The 22,699-nt window shown below is 44.0% G+C and overlaps 1 protein-coding gene across 1 annotated transcript; it reads left to right on the plus strand.

The window, feature by feature from the left end:
- The first annotated feature begins 5,997 nt into the window (after window positions 1-5,997).
- Window positions 5,998-21,218, plus strand: si:dkey-185m8.2 (trichohyalin). Its single transcript, XM_064940326.1, has 6 exons — window positions 5,998-6,260; window positions 6,477-7,011; window positions 7,684-7,907; window positions 14,329-14,540; window positions 14,765-15,099; window positions 15,235-21,218. The coding sequence occupies exons 1-6, from the start codon at window positions 6,209-6,211 to the stop codon at window positions 20,648-20,650; spliced, it is 6,774 nt and encodes a 2,257-aa protein (XP_064796398.1). The 5' UTR covers window positions 5,998-6,208; the 3' UTR covers window positions 20,651-21,218.
- Window positions 21,219-22,699: the final 1,481 nt, after the last annotated feature.

The raw sequence follows: 22,699 nt of genomic DNA on the forward strand, positions 1-22,699 counted from the left end.
GTTGGCTACTTTGAAGAATCTCAAATATATAATATATTTTGATTTGTTTAACAGTTTTTTGATTACTACATGATTCCATATATGCTATTTCATAGTTTTGATGGCTTCATAATTATTCTACAATGTGGAAAATAGTAAAAATAAAGAAAAACCATGGAATGAGTAGGTGTGTCCATACTTTGACTGGTACAGTAAATTTATAGATATACCAGTCCAATATATAAATGCATTTACCTGCTTCACATACTATGTATAGTGCCTTCAGAAAGTATTCATAGCCCTTGACCTTTTCCACATTTTGTTTTTGAATTTAAAATTACATTTAGATTTTGTGTCACTGATCTACGCACAATACCCCATAATGTCAAAGCAGAATGATGTTTTTACATATTTTTACAAATTAATAAAAAATGAAAAGCTGAAATGTCTTGAGTAAATAACTTAAGGAGTATAAATATGCTTACCAAGTCAGAGAATAAGTTGCACGGACGAACTATGTGTGCAAAATGGTGTATAAATCCTGTTAAGGAGCGTGTGAATTTTTTCAGCATTTTGTTAAGAATCGCGCAAAATTTCAACGTCCTGCTACTCATGCCAGGAATATAGTATATGCATATGATTAGTATGTGTGGATAGAAAACACTCTGAAGTTTCTAAAACTTGTTGAATCATGTCTGTCACTATAACAGAACGTCTGTTGCAGGCAAAACCCCAAGGAAATCTGTTCACAAAAAACACACAAAAAATATCACTCCGCCAGTCTCTGTATTGTCTATGGCAAGAGAAAATAGATAGGGTCCAGTTTACAGTTCCTACAGCTTCCGCACGATGTCGCCAGTGTTGGGAATTGAGTTGAAGTTAATCTTTGGTGGAATGAGAAATAGGCACTTCCTGTCATCGAGTACACAACAGAAAGTTATGGAAGAGAGAAAATCGTCCATGATTTGTTGACTTGCTGCTATCGAATACAGATCGCTCCATGATCAATTTGATTGATTATTAACGTGTACTAATACCTAAAGTTGGATTACAAAAGTAGTTTGAAGTGTTTTGTCAAAGTTTATAGGCAACTTTTTTAATTTTAAAAAATGACGTTGCGTTTTGAAACTGAGTTTTTTCCTGGATCTGACGGTCTTCATAAATGGACATTTTGGGTATATATGGACCAATTTAATCGAAAAAAAGACCCAATTGTGATGTTTATGGGACATATAGGAGTGCCGACAAAGAAACTTGTCAAAGGTAATGAATGTTTTATAATATAGTCTACGCAAATTATTTTGTTTACGTCCCCTTCGTGTATTTCGGGGGGTTGCATGCTATCAGATAATAGCTTCTCATGCATTCGCCAAAAAGCATTTTAAAAATCTGACATGTTGGCTAGATTCACAATGAGTGTAGCTTTAATTGAGTACCCTGCATGTGTGTTTTAATGAAAGTTTGAGTTTTATCAAGTACTATTACTTGTCACTCTGAAATTTCCCCTGATGTTGATCCCTGTACAGGGACTGCAGCCATAAAAGGTTTTAACATGGTTTTTGAATCACTACCCCATCTCTGTACCCCACTCAAACAATTATCTGTAAGGTTCCTCAGTCAAGCAGTGAATTTCAAGCATATATTCAACCACAAAGACCAGGGAGGTTTTCCAATGCCTCGCAAAGAAGGGCACCCATTGGTAGATGGGTCAAATTGAAAAAAAGCAGACATTGAATATCGCCTTGAGCATGGTGAAGTTATTAATTACACTTTGGATGGTGTATCAATAATACACCCAGTCACTACAATGATAAGACAGCCTACAGGGAGGAGGTGAGGGCTCTGGGAGTGTGGTGCCTGGAAAACAACCTCTCACTCAACGTCAACAAAACAAAGGAGATGATTGTGGACTTCAGGAAACAGCAGAGGGTGCACCCCCCTATCTACATTGACGGGACCACAGTGAGGAACCTTACAGATCCTTGGCATACACATCACTGACAATCTGAAATGGACCACCCACACAGACTGTGTGGTGAAGATGGCGCAACAGGGCCTCAGGAGGCTAAGGAAATCTGGCTTGGCACCTAAACCCTCACAAACTTTTACAGATGAACAATTGACAGCATCCTGTCGGGCTGTATCAACTGCATCGCCTGAAACCGTAGTGCTCTCCAGAGGGTGGTGCAGTCTGTCCAACGCATCACCAGGGGCACACTGCCTGCCCTCCAGGACACATACAGCACCGGAAGGCACCGCCATAAATATATATTTTTTAAAGTCTGATGGCCTTGAGATAGAAATTGTTTTTTCCCAGCTTTGATGCACCTGTACTGACCTTGACATCTGGATGATAGCAGGGTGAACAAGCAGTGGCTCGGGTTGTTGATGTCCTTTATGATCTTTTTGGCGTTCCTGTGACATCGGGTGCTGTAGATGTCCTGGAGGGCAGGCAGTGTGCCCCTGGTGATGCGTTGGGTAGACCGCACCACCGTCTGGAGAGCACTACGGTTGCAGGCGGTGCAGTTGCCGTACCAGGCGGTGATACAGCCTGACAGGATGCTCCCAATCGTGCATCTGTAAAAGTTTGTGAGGGTCTTAGGGCCAATTTCTTCAGCCTCCTGAGGTTGAAGAGGTGCTGTTGCACCTTCTTCACCACACTGTCTGAGTGGGTGGACCATTTCAGATTGTCAGTGATGTGTACGCCGATGAACTTGAAGCTTTCCTACTTCTCCACTGTGGTCCCGTCGATGAATATAGAGGGGTGCACCCTCTGTTTTGTTGGTAATCAGGACTACTACTGTTCTGACATCTGCAAACTTGACGATTGAGTTGAAGGCGTACTTGGCCAATCAGTCATTGGTGAACAGGGAGTACAGGAGGGGGCTGAGCATGCACCCTTGTGGGGCCCCTGTGTTGAGGATCATCAGCAAACTGGAGGTGTTGTTTCCTACCTTCGCCATCTGGGTGTGACCCGTCAGGAAGTCCAGGACCCAGTTGCACAGGTCGGGGTTCAGACGCAGGGCCACGAGCTTAATGATGAGCTTGGAGGGTACTATGGTGTTAAAGGCTGAGCTATAGTCAATGAACAGCATTCTTACGTAGGTATTCCTCATGTCCAGATGGGATAGGACAGTGTGCAGTGTGCAGTGCGCAGTATGATGGCAATTGTATCGTCTGTGGATCGATTTGGGCGGCAAGGAAATTGAAGTGGGTGTAGAGTGTCAGGTAAGTTAGAGGTGATATGATCCTTAACTATTCTCTCAAAACACTTCATGATGACAGAAGTGAGTGCTATGGGTCGGTAGTCATTTAGTTCAGTTACCTTTGCTTTCTTGGGTACAGGAACAATACTAGACATCTTGAAGCAAGTGGGAACAGAAAACTGTGATAGGGAGAGATTGAATATGTCTGTAAAACACTCCAGCCAACTGGTCTGTGCATGCTCTGAGGATGCGGCTAGGGATATTGTCTGGGCCGGCTGCCTTGTGACGGTTAAAACGCTTAAATGTCTTACTCATGCCGGCCACAGAGAATGAGAACCCACAGTTCGTAGGAGCGGGCCGTGTTGGTGACACTGTGTTATCCTCGGGTGAAGCGGGTGAAGAAGGTGTTTAGCTTGTCCGGGAGCAAGACGTCAGTGTCCACGACGTTGCTGGTTTTCCCGTCGTAATCCATGATTGTTTGTCAACCCTGCCACATTGTTCATGCGTCTGAGCCGTTGAATTGCGTCTCCACTTTGTCTCTGTACTGAGGTTTGCCTGTTTGATTGCCTTACGGAGGAAATAACTACACTGTTTGTATTCAACCATATTCCCAGTCACCTTGCCATGGATAAATGCGGTGGTTTGCGCTTTCAGTTTTGCGCGAATGCTGGCATCTATCCACAGTTTTTGGTTTGGGTAGGTTTTAATAGTCACAGAGGGATCAACATATCCTATACACTTCCTGATGAACTCAGTCACCATGTTTGTGTATACGTAAATGTTATTCTCATAGGCTACCCGGAACATATTCCAGTTTGTGAGATCAAAACAACTTGAAGCATGGATTCCGATGGGTCAGACCAGCGCTGAATAGACCTTAGCACGGGTACTTCCTGTTTGAGTTTCTGTCTATAGGAAGGGAGGAGCAAAATGGAGTCGTGATCTGATTTGCCGAAGGGGGGGAGGGGGTCCTTGTAGGCATCTCGAAAGGGGGAGTAGCAGTGTTCCAGTGTTTTTCCAGAGTGAGTACTACAGTCAATGTGTTGATAGAACTTCGGTAGCGTTTTCCTCAAATTTTCTTTGTTAAAATCCCTAGCTACAATAAATATGACCTCAGGATATGTGGTTTCCAGTTTGCATAAAGTCCAGTGTAGTTCCTACAAGATCCCAGAAATATTCCAGATGCACAAAAAGCTTATTTCTCTCTAATTTGGAGCACAAATGTGTTTATATCCCTGTTATTGAGCATTTCTTGTTTGTCAAGATAATCCATCCACCTAAAAGGTGTGGCATATTAAGAAGCTGATTAAACAGCATAATTACACAGGCCACTCCAAAAAGTGCAGTTTTGTCACACAACATAATACAACCAATGTCTTAAGTTTTGAGGAGCGTGCAATTGGCATGCTGACTGCAGAAATGTCCACCAGAGCTCTTGCCAGAGAATTGAATGTTAATTTCTCTACCATAAGCCACCTCCAATGTCGTTTTAGAGAATTTGTCAGTACGTCCAACCGGCCTCACAACCGCAGACCACGTGCATGGGGTTGTGTGGTTGAACAGTTTGCTCCATGATGGAGGTGGGGTTATGGTATGGACAGGTATAAGCTACGGACAACAAACACAATTGCATTTTATTGATGACAATTTGAATGCACAGAGATATTGTGACAAGATCCTGAGGCCCATTGTTGTGTCATTCATCCGCCACCATCACTCCATGTTTCAGCATGATAATGCATAGCCCCATGTCGCAAGGATCTGTACACAATTCCAGGAATTCTTCCTCTTCTTCCATGGCCTGCATATTTACCAGACATGTCTCTCTTTGAGCATGTTTGGGATGCTCTGAATCAACGTGTTCGACAACATGTTCCAGATCCCGCCAATATCCAGCTACTTCACACAGCCATTGAAGGAGTGGAACAACATTCCATAGGCCACAATCAACAGCCTGATTAACTATATGCAAAGGAGATGTGTTGTGCTGCATGAGGCAAATGGTGGTCATGCCAGATACTAACTGATTTTCTGATCCACGCCTCTACTTTTTTTTTAAAGTCATATGAAATCCATAGATTAGGGCCTCATTAATTTATTTTAATTGGCAAATTTCCTTATATCATTTGTCGCAATAAAGAAAGTTTGACAAAATAACATCCACCCCTGTCGAATGCATAAAAATGTTGTTGATCTTTAAAAATAAAACTCCTATACATCTGCCGTTTCCATTACATATGTCACAATCACATTTTTTGTTGACATTACTTTTGTGGAATACAACTGGGTCAATGGAAACCTGCCTACTGTCTGTGTTCTTAGGGCACATGGGGTGTATTCATTCCGCCGATTCTGTTGCAAAATGTTTCTTAAATGGAAACAAACGGAATGAACTGGAGAGGGACTTACCCGAATTTGTCTAATAGAAACTCTTGTTTTAGTTGCAAAATGAAACTGTTTGGACTAATGATTACACCCCAGTTAACAGAATTCTCTCCATACAGTCCTTGTTCATTCAAGTACAAATAATTATACAGTGATGTCAAAAGGAATGTAGTTTTGAAACCCCGTAGAGGGTACAATTAAACCAAAATGCTAATACAGGGCAGTGTGAGCTACAGAGGAGCACAGCATCACTTACCACAAAGCACTGTTTCTCTATCTCGCCACCCAGCTCTAAATGTGGTCTGACTTCACAAGAAGGCAAACATCCCCTGCTCTCTACTTCCTGTGTTGTAGAATGAGCGTGCTTCAAAAAAACCACAGGTGGGTCATGTGACTTGAAAGTTCCACATTCTGTGTTCCGCTATGTTCTGTGTTTTGTACATTGTCATTCAACCGGCTCTGTGTGATGCCTTTAGAAAATGATTATGACTCTGCATTGTTGTTCGAGACTGAAGGAGTAGCTCTTTACTCATGAATAAAGCCTTCCTATAAAAGAGAGGCTGCAACCAAAGAAAAGAGCAAGAGGAAAGAGAGGAAGAAGAGAGAGAGAGAAAGAAAGAAAGAAAGAAAGAAAAGAGATGGAGTCAAAGGGCGAAGGGTACCCTCCCTTTTCGGTCTCAACTGGTGGTGGTAAGTTCTTTATGAAACTACTGTAGATGGTACATGATTACTTTGACTAGAGCTTGAATCTGTTTGATTTAGGTGCTAAAAAAAACATAAATATTTGAAAAGTCATCAGTAAATGTCTAAATAACTGATGTCACAGCAGGCACAGTTCTGCATTCTGTCACTCAATTTATGGTCACACTATGGAAGTAGAATACAATTCTCTCTCTTTCTTTACAGATGAGAGTATGCAAGGTGTTATGCAGAGAGAGGTGAACCCCTCAACTAGTGCTCCCCCTCTTCCAGAACTTAGGCTAGTCCTGCTGGGAAGGAAAGGAACAGGGAAGAGCTCTGCAGCCAATACCATCTTGGGAGGAATAGGGGGGTTTGAGAGCGGCAGACCAACCGAGGAGTGCTCGAAAAAGCGAGCTGATCTAACCAGGAGACGAGTCACCGTGGTAGACACCCCTGGCTGGGAATGGTACTACCCGCTCAACAGCACCCCCGACTGGGTCCGGAGAGAGACGTTGCGCAGCATGTCCCTGTGCTCCCCCGGACCTCACGTTATCCTGCTAGTGATACGTTCCTGCGCCTCGGTAACCGAGTCCTACAGGAAGCAAATAGAGGAGCACCTGGAGTCTCTGGGGGAAGGGGTGTTGGACCATACCATGTTGCTGTTCACCAGGGGGGACGAGCTGGGTGTGGTGCCCATGGAGCAGAGGATCCTGACGGGTGGGGCTGCCTTCCAGCAGCTGCTACGGAGGTGTGGGAACAGGTATGAAATTAAAATATTATCATTTTTTGGATGATATTGTCATCTTGGAGGAGTGTACATTCACTTTTTATTACCACATTTAATCTGCAATGGACTTTAACATACAAGTAATTTAGTTTAGCAGACGCTCTTATCGACTATGAAAAGCCAAATGCCATTTATTCCTGAGGTGCTGACATTTTGCACCCTCTATAACCACTGTGATTATTATTTGACCCTGCTGAAATCTATGAACGTTTGAACAGCTTGAAGAACGATCTGGCCTTAATGGCTATGTACTCTTATAATCTCCACCCGGCACAGACAGAAGATGACTGGCCACCCCTCAGACCCTGGTTCCTCTCTAGGTTTCTTCCTAGGTTCCTACCTTTCTAGGGAGTTTTTCTTAGCCACCATGCTTCTACATCTGCATTGCTTGCTGTTTGAGGTTTTAGGCTGGGTTTCCGTATAAGCACTTTGTCACAAGTGCTGATGCAAAAAGGGCTTTATCAATATATTTGATTGATTGATTGATCATCAGTGTATTAAGCTAAGGAAGGTACTCTAGGCAAAACATCCACATATCACAACATATATCCCAAGTAAAATTGTCTACGTGAAAAAAAAGCTATCTGAGTGCAAGACAGGCAAGAACAAGAATAAGGTTTTTATTTCTGTTTTGTTGTCTTCCAGGTACCATGTCCTGGACAATAGGAGCCGGGGAGATGGAACTCAGGTAAGGGAGCTACTGAGGAAGATGGTGGAGATGGTGGAGAACAAGGGAGGACATTTTGGGGCAGATCCTGCCCTCCTGAGGTTGGAGGCAGACGGGAGGAGGAGAGCGAGGGAACGGAGGAAGAGGCAGAGACAGATGGAGGCCCAGACTCAGAGGGGTACCATCCGAGCTGTGCTTATGAGTGAGTTCCTTAAAAGTGTCTATGTAAACTCAATAAAGAAAGATACGTCGTCTCACTGTCAACTGCGTTTATTTTCAGCAAACTTGACGTGTAAATATTTGTATGAACATAACAGGATTCAACAACTGAGACATAAACTGAACAGGTTCCACAGACATGTGACAAACAGAAATGGAATAATGTGTCCCTGAACAAAAAGTAACAGTCAGTATCTGGTGTGGCCACCAGCTACATTAAGAACTGCAGTGCATCTCCTCCTCATGGACTGCACCAGATTTGCCAGTTCTTGCTGTGAGATGTTACCCCACTCTTCCACCAAGGCACCTTCAAGTTCCCAGACATTTCTGGGAGCATGGCCATAGCGCTCACCCTCCGATCCAACAGGTCCCAGACGTGCTCAATGGGATTGAGATCCGGGCTCTTCGCTGGCCATGGCGGAACACTGACATTCCTGTCTTGCAGGAAATCATGCACAGAATGAGCAGTATGGCTGTTGGCATTGTCATGCTGGAGGGTCATGTCAGGATGAGCCTGCAGGAAGGGTACCATATGGGGAAGGAGGATGTCTTCCCTGTAAGGCACAGCGTTGAGATTGCCTGCAATGACCACAAGCTCAGTCCAATGGTGCTGTGACACACCGCCCCAGACCATGACGGATGCTTCACCTCCAAATCGATCCCGCTCCATAGTACAGGCCCCGGTGTAACGCTCATTCCTTTGACAATAAACACGAAACCGACCATCACCCCTGGTGAGACAAAACCACGACTCGTCAGTGAAGAGCACTTTTTGTCAGTCTTGTCTGGTCCAGCAACAGTGGGTTTGTGCCCATAGGCGATGTTCTTGCCGGTGATGTCTGGTGAGGACCTGCCTTACAACAGGCCCACAAGCCCTCAGTCCAGCCTCTCTCAGCATATTGCGGACAGTCTGAGCACTGATGGAGGGATTGTGCGTTCCTGGTGTAACTCGGGCAGTTGTTGTTGCCATCCTGTACCTGTCCTGCAGGTGTGATGTCCGATCCTGTGCAGTTGTTGTTACATGTGGTCTGCCACTGCGAGGATGATCAGCTGTCCGGTCTCCCTGTAGCGCAGTCTTAGGTGTCTCACAGTATGGACATTGCAATTTATTTCCCTGGCCACATTTAAAAAATATATTTTTTTTTCACCTTTATTTAACCAGATAAGCTAGTTGGGAGCAAGTTCTCATTTACAACTGGGACCTGGCCAAGATATAGCAAAGCAGTGCGACACAAACAACAGCACAAAGTTACACATGGAATAAACAAGTGTACAGTCAATAACACAATAGAAAAAAAGAATGTCTATATACAGTGTGTGAAAATGGCGTGAGGAGGTAAGGCAATAAATAGGCCATAGTAGCGGAGTAATTATAATTTAGCAAATGAACACTGGAGTGATAGATGAGCAGATGGTAATGTGCAAGAAGAAATACTGGTGTGCAAAAGAGCAGAAAAGTAAATAAAAACAATATGGGGATGAGGTAGGTAGATTGGGTGGGCTATTTACAGATAGGCTATGTACAACTGCAGCGATCGGTTAGCTGCTCAGATAGCTGATGTTTAAAGTTCGTGAGGGATTATATAAGTCTCCAGCTTCTGCAATTTTTGCAATTCATTCCAGTCATTGGCAGCAGAGAATTGGAAGGAAAGGCAGCCAAAGGAGGTGTTGGCTTTGGGGATGACCAGTGAGATATACCTTCTGGAGCGCGTGCTATGGGTGGGTGTTGTTATCGTGACCAGTGAGCTGAGATAAGGCAGAGCTTTACCTAGCATAGACTTATAGATGACCAGGAGCCAGTGGCTCTGGCGATGAATATGTAGCAAGGGCCAGCCGACTAGAGCATACAGGTCGCAGTGTTGGGTGGTATAAGGGGCTTTGGTGACAAAATGGATGGCACTGTGATAGACTGCATTCAGTTTGCTGAGTAGAGTATTGGAAGCTATTTTGTAAGTGACATCGCCAAAGTCGAGGATCAGTAGGATAGTCAGTTTTACGAGGGTATGTTTGGCAGCATGAGTGAAGGAGGCTTTGTTGCAAAATAGGAAGCCGATTCTAGATTTAATTTTGGATTGGAGATGTTGGAGGAGAGTTTGCAGTCTAGCCAGACACCTAGGTATTTGTAACTGTCCACATATTCTAAGTCAGAACCGTCCAGAGTAGTGATGCTAGTCAGGTGGGCGGGTGCGGACAGCAAACGGTTGAAAAGCATGCATTTTGTTTTACTAGCATTTAAGAGCAGTTGGAGGCCACGGAAGGAGTGTTGTATGGAACTGAACCTTGTTTGGAGGTTAGTTAACACAGTGTACAAAGAAGGGCCAGATGTTTACAGAATGGTGTCATCTGGGTAGAGGTGGATCAGGGAATCACCCTCATCAAGAGCGTCATCGTTGATATTTTCAGAAAAAAGAGTCGGCCCGAGAATTGAACCCTGTAGTACCCCCATAGAGACTGCCAAACTCTGTCTGAGAAGTAGTTGGTGAACCTGGCAAGGCAAGTCATTTGAGAAACCAAGGCTGTTGAGTCTGCCAATAAGAATACGGTGATTGACAGAGTCGAACGCCTTGGCCAGGTTGATGAAGACAGCGGCACAGTACTGTCTTTTATCGATGGTGGTTATGATATCGATTAGTACCTTGAGCGTGGCTGAGGTGCACCAGTGACCAGCTCGAAAACCGGATTGCACATCGGAGAAGGTACAGTGGGATTCGAAATGGTCAGTGATATGTTTATTAACTTGGCTTTCGAAGACTTTAGAAAGGCAGGGCAGAATAGATATAGGTCTATAACAGTTTGGGTCTAGAGTGTCACCCCCTTTGAAGAAGGGGATGACCACGGCAGATTTACAATCTTTATGGATCTCAGACAATACAAAAGAGAGGTTGAACAGACTGGCAATAGGGGTTGCAACAATGCCGGTGGATAATTTTAGAAAGAGAGGGTCCAGATTGTCTAGCCCAGCTGATTTGTACGAGTCCAGGTTTTGCAGCTCTTTCAGAACATCTGCTATCTGGATTTGGGTGAAGGAGAAGATGGGGAGGCTTGGGCAAGTAGCCTCAGGGGGTGCGGAGCTGTTGGCCCGGGGTTGGGGTAACCAGGAGGAAAGCATGGCCAGCCGTAGAGAAATGCTTATTGAAATTCTCAATTATCGTGGATTTATCGGTGGTGACAGTGTTACCTAGCCTCAGGGCAGTGGGCAGCTGGGAGGAGGTGCTCTTATTCTCCATGGACTTTACAGTGTCCCAAAACATTTTGGAGTTAGAGCTACAGGATGCAGATTTCTGTTTTAAAAAGCTAGCCTTTGCTTTTCTGACTGACTGAGTGTATTAGTTCTTGACTTCCCTGAAAAGTTGCATATCGCGGGAACTATTCGATGCTAGTCAAATCAAATTAAATCAAACCAAATTTGATCTGTCACATACACATGGTTAGCAGATGTTAATGTGAGTGTAGCGAAATGCTTGTGCTTCTAGTTCCGACAATGCAGTAATATCCAACGAGTAATCTAACCTAACAATTTCAAAACAACTACCTCATACACACAAGTGTAAGAATATGTACATAAAAAAATATGTGAATGAGTGATGGTATAGAACGGCATAGGCAAGATGCAGTGGGTGATATAGAGTACAGTATATACATATGAGATTAGTAATGTAGGGTATGTAAACATAGAAAAGTGGCATTGTTAAAAGTGGCTAGTGATACATTACATCAAGATGGCAAGATGCGGCAGATGGTATAGAGTACAGTATATACATATGAGATGAGTACTGTAGGGTATGTAGACATTATATAAAGTGGCATTGTATAAAGTGGCTAGTGATACATTTTTAAATCAATTTTTCCATTATTAAAGTGGCTGGAGTTGAGTCAGTATGTTGGCAGCAGCCACTCAATGTTAGTGATGTCTGTTTAACAGTCTGATGGCCTTGAGATAGAATCTGTTTTTCAGTCTCTCGGTCCCTGCTTTGATGCACCTGTACTGACTTCGACTTCTGGATGATAGCGGATGATAGAGGTTCCTTGATAATTTGTGTGAGTTTGAGGGAATCTAACTTAGATTGTAGGACTGCCGGGGTGTTAAACATATCCCAGTTTTGGTCACCTAACCGAACAAACTCTGAAAATAGATGGGGGGAAATCAATTCACATATGGTGTCCAGGGCACAGCTGGGAGCTGAGGAGAGATTCATTTTTTTAATTAGAAGCTCAAACTGTTTGGTCATAGACCTGGAAAGTATGACAGATCTCTGGAGTAGATTGCAACTCCTCTCCTTTGGCAGTTCTATCTTGATGGAAAATGTTGTAGTTGGGTATGGAAATCTCAGAATTCTTGGAGGCCTTCCTAAACCAGGATTCAGACATGGCTAGGACATCAGGGTTGGCGGAGTGTGCTAAAGCAGTGAGTAAAACAAACTTAGGGAGGAGGCTTCTGATGTTAACATGCATGAAGCTAAGGCTTTTTCGGTTACAGAAGTCAACAAATGAGAGTGCCTGGGGACACGCAGGCCCTGGGTTAACATCCACATCACCCGAGGAACAGGGGAGTAGGATGAGGGTATGGCTAAAGTCTATCAAAACTGGTTGTCTAGTGAGTTGGGGACAGAGAATAAAAGGAGCAGATTTCTGGGCGTGGTAGAATAAATTCAGGGCATAATGTACAGACAGGGGTATGGTGGGGTGCGGGTACAGTGGAGGTAAACCCAGGCACCGAGTGATAGAGGTTGCAAGAGAGGTTGCATCTCTGGACTGGCTAGTTATGCTGGGTGAGGTCACCACGTGTGGGAGGTGGGACGAAGGAGGTATCTGAGGCATGTTGAGTGGGACTCGGGGCTCTGCAGTAAACTAAAACAATGATAACTATCCTAAACAACAGTGTACAAGGCATATTGACATTTGAGAGAGACATAAAGCGAGGCATAAAGCAATCACAGGTGTTGATTGGGAGAGCTCGCTAAGACAACAACAGCTAATCAGCTAAGACAACAACAACAGGTAAAATGGTGATGAATGGGCAGAAAGGGTCGGTTAACTACACACAGGGACTGAGTTCTAGGCTGGGGCCGACAGATAAACAAAAAATAAACAAAATGGAGTACCATGATTAATGAACAGTCCATCAGGCATCAGCTATGGCTCGCGGCTAACTGGTGCTAGCTTCGGGGCAGGGACGTTAGTCACTATAGCCACTCGGTAACAGCTAGCTAGCAGCGATGATCCGATGCAAAGGTCCAGAGCTTACGGCAAGGATCCGGTGGAGTAGTGGATTCTAGCCGTGTTGGGGTAGAGTCCGGGAGGCATCGGCTGAGTAGCCGAGTGATCACAGAGTAGGCCGGGAGGTGGGCCTGGCTCAGGGCTAGCTTCAGGGCTGGGTCACTCGGTGGCAGCTAGCTAGCTGTGATGATCAGGAGTAATGGTCCAGGGTTTACGGCAGGAATCCGGCATTGTAGTGGAGAAAACAGTCTGATACTGGCTGGTGTCTGTGCAGAAGGGAAAGAAGAAAAACGTCTGGTGTCTGTGCAGAAGGTAAAGGCCGCTAGCAATGGCTAACAATGACTAAATGCTAGTAGCTAATTAGCTGGTTAGCTTCTGATGGCTAGCTTCGGATGGAGGTTCTGGTCTAAACAATAGCGGATCCCTGTCACATTGGGTGAGGCGGGTTACCAGAAGTTATATTTAATAAAAAAATGGAAAAGATTGAAAATAAATTGAAATATTTACAAAAAGATGAAAAATACAAAAAGTAAACGAGAGGACGACAAACCATGCCCGCAGTCCTCATGCCTCCTTGCAGCATGCCTAAGGCACATTCATGCAGATCAGCAGGGACCCTGGGCATCTTTCTTTTGGCGTTTTTCAGAGTCAGTAGAAAGGCCTTTTTAGTGTCCTAAGTTTTCATAACTGTGACCTTAATTGCCTACCATCTGTAAGCTGTTAGTGTCTTAACGACCATTCCACAGGTGCATGTTCATTAATTGTTTATGGTTCATTGAACAAACATGGGAAACAGAGTTTAAACCCTTTACAATGAAAATCTGTGAAGTTATTTGGATTTTTATGAATTATCTTTGAAAGACAGGGCCCTGAAAAAGGGACGTTTCTATTTTTGCTGTGTTTATTTAGTATGACCCATTTGATTATCTTCTCTGAGTTCGAATATTTCCTCACCAGCGTAACACTGTATCAAAAAACATAAAGCGAAAATGATGTGTGATAAATACGTTGTCGTCTTAAATTCAAAACCTCTGATCATGTTTTTCAATCTATGTCATGTTACTATCCTTATGGAAAATACATAAGTTTAAACGAATAGGAGTACCTAAACAGATGTGACATACAGTACACTCTGATAACCACTAAATATTCCAACCCTGAAATCTTGTGCCCCCTCTCCCTGACAGCTGACGCTGGATCCCAGGGCTCTGATTGGGATGGGAAACAACCATTCTCCAAGGGTACTCGTCGTCTCCCAGAGCTGAGACTGGTCCTCCTGGGAGAGAGAGAGACAGGGAAGAGCTCGGCTGGGAACACCATACTGGGTGGAGGTGGAGAAGGAGCAGGGTTCTTCCAGACAGGGAGAGTGACGGAGGAGTGCGCCCGGTGCCAGGCAGAGGTCGTTTTTACATTTACATTGTAGTCATTATTAAACGCTATGTTCAGAGTGACTAACAGTCAGTGTTTTCAACTATGGTATGGGTAAAAACAACCACATATCATACAGTTACCTTCAGAAATCCACTATCAGCATAATCAGTCCTCGTAATAAAATACAAAAGCGAGTCAGTGTGTTGTGAGACAAGTGCAACAGTAATGTATATTTTATTTTGCCATTTTTAGGTAGCCATGAGGCTGGTCACCGTAGTGGACACCCCCGGTTGGGAAGGTGGAGTAGCAGGCCCCACCCCAGAGAGGGTAAAGCGGGAGATGGTGTGGGGTAGCGTGTCCCTGTGTCCCCCGGGACCCCACGCTGTGCTCCTCACCCTGAGGGTGGACACCCTGGTCAGTTCCACACCTGTAAGAGAACATCTGGAGCTCCTGGGGGAAGAGGTCTGGAGGCATGCTGTCCTCCTGTTCACCCATGGGGACCAGCTGAGGGAGGGGGTGGGCATTGAGCAGCACATCCAAAGTGGAGGGAGGGACCTTAAGTGGCTGGTGGAGAAGTGTGGGAGCAGGTATGTCTGCTGTTCTTATCTCTCTGTTTTGGTTGTTGTTGTTTCTTGTTCCTATGTTTAATTCGTAATCTTCCTCTGTAAGGCATATTGAGACATTGTGACAATGCACTTACAAGTAAAAACTTGACTTGACAGGTACCACGTCATCAGTAATGTGAATGGGCGTGGGGACGCCGCTCAGGTGTCAGGCCTGCTGGAGAAGGTAGAGAAGATGGTGGCCGGGAACAGGTGCGAGGCCTTCTCGTCGCTAGTGCAGGAGGTCAGCGACCTCACCAGACAGAGGAACGAGAAATTCAACCAGCGTCTCAAAGAGGTTGGTGACAAGATGCAGCGTCAGGAGATGGAGCTCAAGAGGATGAGGGAGAGGGAGGTCAAAAGCATCCGCTGGTTTTTCGATCGGAAGAAGAAAGTTAAATCTCCGGGGAAGTCAGGCGTGGAAAAAGAGGAGGATGGAGGGGAGGAGGAGGAGGAGAAAAGGAGTGATGGGAGGAAGAACGAAATGGGAGAACTAGAGGAGAGGATTCGGTGGCTGACGGAGGATAAGGAGAGAGAGATTCAGGATCTGGGCGCGGAAAACTACAGATTCATCGCTGCGCTCAATCAGAGAAGCAGGGAGCGAGAGGAGATAGTCATCAAGCTAGAGGAGAGAGAGAGAGAGATTGAAGAGCTGAAAGAGCGAGTTGATGAGCAGCAAGTGAAACTGCTCGACCTTGAGCGTGTCATCGAGGAGAAAGAACAAGATAAAAAAGAGAGGGAGGAAGAGTTTAGAGGAAAGCATCAGGAATGGAGAAGGGAAGCAGAGGATTTGAAAGACAGGATAGCCCTGGAAGAAAAAGAAAAAGAGGAATGGATAGGAAGAGGAAAATCGTCACAGAACCAGATATATGAGTCAAAACAGTTGTACGAGGAGAGACTTTTACAGTATGAGGAAGAGATGCAGAGAAAACTGCATGAAAAAGAGGAAGAGATGGAGAGAAAACTGCATGAAAAAGAGGAAGAGATGGAAGGAGTGAGACTGCTATCTGAGACAAGGGAAACAGAAAGGAGGGATGAGCAAAGAAAGAGAGATGAAAGGGAAAAGAAAGAGATGAGCAAGCTGAAAGAAATCATTGAAAAGAAAAATAAAGAAATAACTGATACACAGCAATTGGTGACAGAGAAAGAAAAAGAGATTGTGGAAGTGAGAGCGAGAACCGTTGACAACGTAAAGGAAATTGAGTGGCTGAAAGAAAACAATGAACAGAAGGAGTCTGAGCTGGTGGCAATGCAACGGCAACACACAGAGGACAAAAGTAGGAGAGATGCCGAGGCAATGGACACGTTACGAGGGAAAGAAGTGGAGCTCAACAACTTAATACAAAAGGACGGGGAAAATAAGAGAGAACTCGCCTGTTTAAGGCAAACCATTAAACAAACAAAAACAGAACTGGAAAACTTAACTGCCACGATGGAGAAGGAAAGGATGAACATGATACAGGAATATGAAAAGGAAATCAAGACCAAGGAAGAGGAGATGAGGTTGATGTTAGAAGACCACGAAAGTGCTGTCAGCCAACTGCAGAAAAGGGAGGAAGAAAGTAGAAGGAACATTTCAGGCATGACAGAATGCTTAAGGGACAGCCAGGGGAAGGTTGAGGTACTGCAGGAGCTGAACGTGAAATTGAAGAAAGAGATGGACAACCTCAGGAAGAAGTGTCAGGAGTACGAGGAGGACCAGGGGGTTCAGAGGACCAAGAGGGAGAGCAGAGAGGCTGACATCAGAGAGCTGCTCTGTGGATATGAAGAGCGGTTAAAAAACAAAGACGGGGAAATCCACCATGTTATGGAAGAGCGGAACCTGGAGGTTGCTGCGTTGAAACAGACAAACGACGAGAGGCAGAAGGAGCTGGAGAATATGAAAGAAGGGGAGGAGGTGAGAGAGAAACAGGTGGAGGAGATAAGAGGGTGCTATGAGAAGAATCTGAGAGAAAGGCAGAATGAGCTGAAACAGACGGCTGAGGAAAAGGAGCAAGAGCTTGAGAAAAGGGGGAGAGTGTATGATGAGCAGGAGCGAGAACAAGCAAGAAGTAAAGAAGTGCTGGATAACAGAGGACGTGAACTTGAGACAAAAGATGCAGAGCTAGTGAAAAGAGAAGAAGTGCTAGTGAAAGGAGAGGAAGGGCTTGTGAAAAGAGGGAAGGAGCTAGTGAAAGAAGAGGAAGAGCTAGTAAAAGGAGGAGAAGCGCTAGTGAAAAGAGAGGAAGTGCTAGTGAAAAGAGAGGAAGTGCTAGTGAAAAGAGAGGAAGTGCTAGTGAAAAGAGAGGAAGTGCTAGTAAAAGGAGAGGAAGAGCTAGTGAAAAGAGAGGAAGTGCTACTGAAAAGAGAAGAAGTGCTAGTTAAAAGAGAGGAAGTGCTTGTGAAAAGAGAGGAAGTGCTAGTGAAAGGAGAGGAAAATCTAGCGCAAGGAGAGGAAGAGCTATTCAAAAGAGAAGAAGAATTAGTGAAAGGAGAGGAAGAGCTAATGAAAGGAGAGGAAGAGCTACTGAAAAGACAGGAAGGGCTAGTGAAAGGAGAGGAAGAACGAGTGAAAAGAGAGGAAGAGCTAGTCAAACGAGATGAAGTGCTAGTAAAAGGAGAGGAAACGCTAGTGAAGAGAAAGGAAAATCTAGCGAAAGGAGAGGAAGAGCTCTTCAAAAGAGAAGAAGAATTAGTCAAAGGTGAGGAAGAGCTAATGAAAAGAGAGGAAGAGCTAGTGAAAGGAAAGGATGAGCTATTCGAAAGAGAAGAAGAATTAGTGAAAGGAGAGGAAGAGCTAGTGAAAAGAGAGGAAGAGCGATTCAAAAGAGAAGAAGAATTAGTGAAAGGAGAGGAAGAGCGAGTGAAAAGACAGGAAGATCTAGTGAAAAGAGAGGAACATCTAGTGAAAGGAGAAGAAGAGCTATTGAAAAGAGAGGAAGAGCTATTTAAAAGAGAAGAAGAATTAGTGAAAGGAGAGGAAAAGCTAGTGAAAAGAAAGGAAGAGCTAGTGAAAGGAAAGGAAGAGTTAGTAAAAGGAGAAGAAGGGCTAGTGAAAAGACAGGAAGAGCAAGTGAAAGGAGAGGAAAAGCTAGTGAAAAGAGAGGAAGAGCTATTCAAAAGAGAGGAAGTGCAAGTTAAAGAAGAGGAAAAGCTAGTGAAAAGACAGGAACATCTAGTGAAAGGAGAGGAAAAGCTAGTGAATATAGAGAAAATGCTAGTGAAAGGAGAGGAAGAACTTGAGAAAAGAGAGGGAGAGCTAGTGAAAGGAGAGGAAGAGCTTGTGAAAAAAGAGGAAGAACTTGAGAAAAGAGAGGGAGAGCTAGTGAAAAGAGAGGAAGAGCTTGTGAAAGGAGAGGAAGAGCTTGTGAAAAGAAAGGAAGAGCTAGTGAAAAGAGATGAAGAGTTGGAAGGTAGAAGACGAGAAGTAAAGAACTGGGAGGAAGATCTAGAAACAAGACAGAAAGGACAAGAAAAACAGAAACAGGAGTTGTGGAGCCGAGAAAAATGCTTGAAAAGAAAGGAAGAAGAGTCTGAAAGCCAAGAACAAAACATCTGCAGCAAGGAGCAAGACGTGGAGAAAATAGAAAAAGAGCTGCAAAACAGAAAGAACCAACTTGATAGTAGGGAATATGATTTAAAGACTTCGGAAGAACATATTAAGAAAATAGAGCTGGATCTAGAAAACCTGCAGCGACAACAGGACAACCGTCAACGAGAGCTGGATGAAAGGGAAAATGAACAAGGGAGTGGGAAGATAGAACATCAGAAGCAGAGAGAGGATCTGGAAAAAAGAGAGAGAGAACTGAGGGCCAGAGAACATGATTTGAGATGTGGAGAACAAGGGTTGGAAAACCAGGAAGAGGATATGAACAACCGACAGCACGACCTGGACAAAAGACAAGAAGAATTGGAAAATATACAACAAGACCTTGAGAAAAGGGAGCTTCACCTGGAGAATAGAGAAGAAGAAATAAAGAAGCACAGACAAGCTCTGGAAAAAAGAGAGAAAGAGATCAAAGACAGCAAACAAGGACTTGAAAACAGAGAACGCCATTTGAAGAATGGAGAGCAAGAGTTACTGAACTGGAGAACAGAGTTAGAAATTCAAGGGAAACATATTAGCAACAGGAGCCAAGACATGGAAAAGCTGGAGGGGGAGGTGGAAAACCATCAACAAGAGCTAAGGAACAGAGAGGAAAGTTTTGAAGACAAAATGCAAGAGTTGAGGAATTGGGAGCAGCGTCTAGAAAGACTTGAAACAGAACTAGAGAGGAGAGAGCATGAACAGAGGAATACGAGTAATGGATCCAAGGAAAAGGAGCAAGAAGTTAACCATTTTGAAAAAGATCCGGATGGCAGAGATTACGACGTGGAGATCAGAGAGCCCAACGGATTGATACCAAGCCATGAAACACATGGAGGAGATGTATGTGACATGACAACAAGATGTGATAATGTGACACTAGAGGGTATAGAGGATTCCCATATGATGTACCAGGAAGTAGGAGTGGTGGAGAAAGAAGGACGGGAACTGCAGGGAAAAGAACCAGAGAGGAGTGGAAGCATCACAGACCGGGAAGATCAGACGATGATGGAATGTGCCTTGTCTACAATCTTAAACAATAACAGTCAGTTTGAAATAATGGCAGCGCCAGAAGAGAAAGAGGAGGCGAGACAGAATCTGGAAGAACAGACGGAAGAGGGGATAGAAGAAGAGGGAGACAAGGAGAGAAATAGAGTGCCTCCCAAACAGAAAGGGGATCTTCAGAACACAGGGAAGGAGTGTCTTCCGTTAAAAAGAGGGAGCCAGGATGAGATATGGCTGGAAGAATGTAAAAAGAGGGGGAGAATGGGTGAAGAGGAGGATGAGGAGGATAATTATAAGGAAATTGAAGATGTAAACGTTAACTCAGACGTAAAGTTAACTCCAAGTCCAGGCCCCAGTGCAGAAAACACTAAACGCATCCAAAGGTCTGAGCTGAGGCTGGTACTGTTAGGGGAGACTTGGTCCTCCCGTCACCCAGCAGGGTACACAATCCTGGGCAGAGAGGCCTCACACCCAGTTGAGTCCATCTCGATGCCATGGCGGGGACAAATCGCTGGAAGACAGGTCAGTGTGGTAGAACCACTTGGGCTAAAGTGGCGTAACGGACCAGACGGCAACACCTCCATCACCACAGACCCTACACAGCTCCAGAACATCTTCCATAGTGTTTCCCTGTCCCACCCAGGTCCCCACGCGATCCTCCTGGTCCTACCAGCCTACCTGTCATTCACACAGAAGTATCGGAGAGCGGTGGAACACCATATGAGTGTGCTCGGGGAAGATATTTGGCGTCGCACTATGGTGCTGTTCACGTGGGGGGAAGCTTTAGGGGAGAGTGCGGAGCAGCACATATTGAGGAATGGGGACCTCCAGTGGCTCGTGGGACAATGTGGCGGTAGATACCATATTCTGGCCAGCAGGAAGAACAACTCTCAAACAGCAGAGCTAATGAAGAAGATAGAGGAGATGGTGGCAGGAAACGGTAACTATCAATGTAATGGAGACTGATCTTCAGTTGGGATGAGTAGAGATGAATGGAGACAAAGGATGGACTGGGATGATATGAGAGGGAAATAATCAGTTGTTTGAAATCTTTGCGAATAGGCCAATGGCGGGATGTTTAATTTCATGTGTATTTTAAAAATGTTTTTATATAAAATATCATTCATTAATGAGGAGATATGTTACAGTTACCAAATACAGAGTCAAACTACAGAAACAGAATAAATCACAGATGAGTCGTTCACAAATGTCACACATATTCCAACTTCAATGAATTATTCCTTGACAATCCTTTTACATACAAATGTCAAACATTTACCAAACACGCTTGCTCCAAAGGGACTTTTTCATGCATTACATTTCAGAAGGATCCAAAATGTTGTGGTCTTTTTTGTTCCAGTTTTGCACGGAATGACCCATAAGACTGCTTATAGGTTAAAAGGTTGGATTTACAGTATGTGAGTTCATAGTTTCTCCACAAGATAGAGATCTTGTGTCCCTTTCTGTGGACGGCAGATGGAGTGTTTCAAGATGCTGATGTTCAACATGTTGATAATAAATTGTATTAAATGAGTTCAAATGTGTCCACGCACCAGTACGTTTAATTGAGACATCATAAGTGAAATATGAAGTGGGCTAATGTATACAGGGTCATAGTGGGCCAGGGCCCGTATCCACAGTATTGCAGAGTTGGAGTGCTGATCTAGGATTAGGTCCCACCTTGTCCATGCAATCTTATTCATTGAGATTTAAAAGATAAAACTGATCCTAGATCAACACTCCTACACTGAGATGCTTTGTGAAAACAGGCACATTGATAAAAATAGAAGAAAAACTTGGAAAACTAATCCCATTACAGTTTTTCTTAGTCGCTTTGGTGCATTTCTTAGATCAAAAGTGCAATTCTTGATCCTACTTGTACAAATTCAAAATCATCTAGTCACTTGTGCACATCATTAAAGCAATTTCTTATTCCTTTGAACAAATTGCAATTGATAATGTACAAGTGTCAGCTTTTTTTCCATATTATCAATTGCTCATGTCATGTTGACCAAAATATAGTAGATGGTTCTCTGTTGAATAGTCTTACCCCTCAAAACATCTAGGCATTAGTTCCTTGCATAAGCCTTTACATGCAAAATTGTTGAACTATTTGTCATAAACTGTCAAGCATAGTTTTACACATTTCTATTAGACCTTTTGTACAAAAACGTGAATTGATGAATCGTGCAGGTGAAATTGACCCTCACTCATGAAGGAATGTAAAGTGATAGTTCAACCAACACTCAACCAGTTGTCTAAATTGCTCAAAGGTGCATCTCATGAAGAATCAATTGGCAAGCATATATAGACATACCACAACCCAGAGTTGCAATTTTCCAATAATGGATGGACCAGGAAACGAACAGGGTCAACAGCCAAGAGGAGGAAGAAGAGGAGCAAGGATGTGTGGTGGAAGGCAAAACAGAGGAAGAGGCAGAAGAGGACATAGGTGCATATCTGATTATATAAGGGCCACTATTGTAGACCATGTTGTCAATCATGGCCTTACAATGGCTGAGGCGGGTCGAAGGGTGCAGCCGAATATTGGGAGATCAACCGTGTCCTCAATAGTTCAAACGTTTCGAAGAGAGAACAGGTATGTCCACCAATGTACAGTGCACTGTTACTGTATATAAGCAGTATACTGTATACTTCCTACAATGCTTCATATTACAGTAGTCCACTTGTATTTCACAGCATACAGGAATATACTCTATACAGATACATACTGCACCTTACATGCACCCACCTGTATGTTTTACAGTAAAATGTGTGTTCGCACAGTTTTTGTCTATGTGACAGTGTGCGATGCATCACTGCATTTTTCCCCACATAGGACTGCAAGATTACCTCAAACCGGTGGCAGAGGACGCCTTTTCACACCTCAACAGGAGGCTATTTGCACCATGAGCTAAGGAGCTACGGTACCAGTATGTACAGGTAAAACATATATCTGTCACTACTTTACAGCAACATTTTATAGTGATACATAGTACAGTAAGCATAAACTGC

This window comes from Oncorhynchus masou, chromosome 27 (genome assembly GCF_036934945.1).
Source record: "Oncorhynchus masou masou isolate Uvic2021 chromosome 27, UVic_Omas_1.1, whole genome shotgun sequence".
NCBI lineage: Eukaryota > Metazoa > Chordata > Actinopteri > Salmoniformes > Salmonidae > Oncorhynchus > Oncorhynchus masou.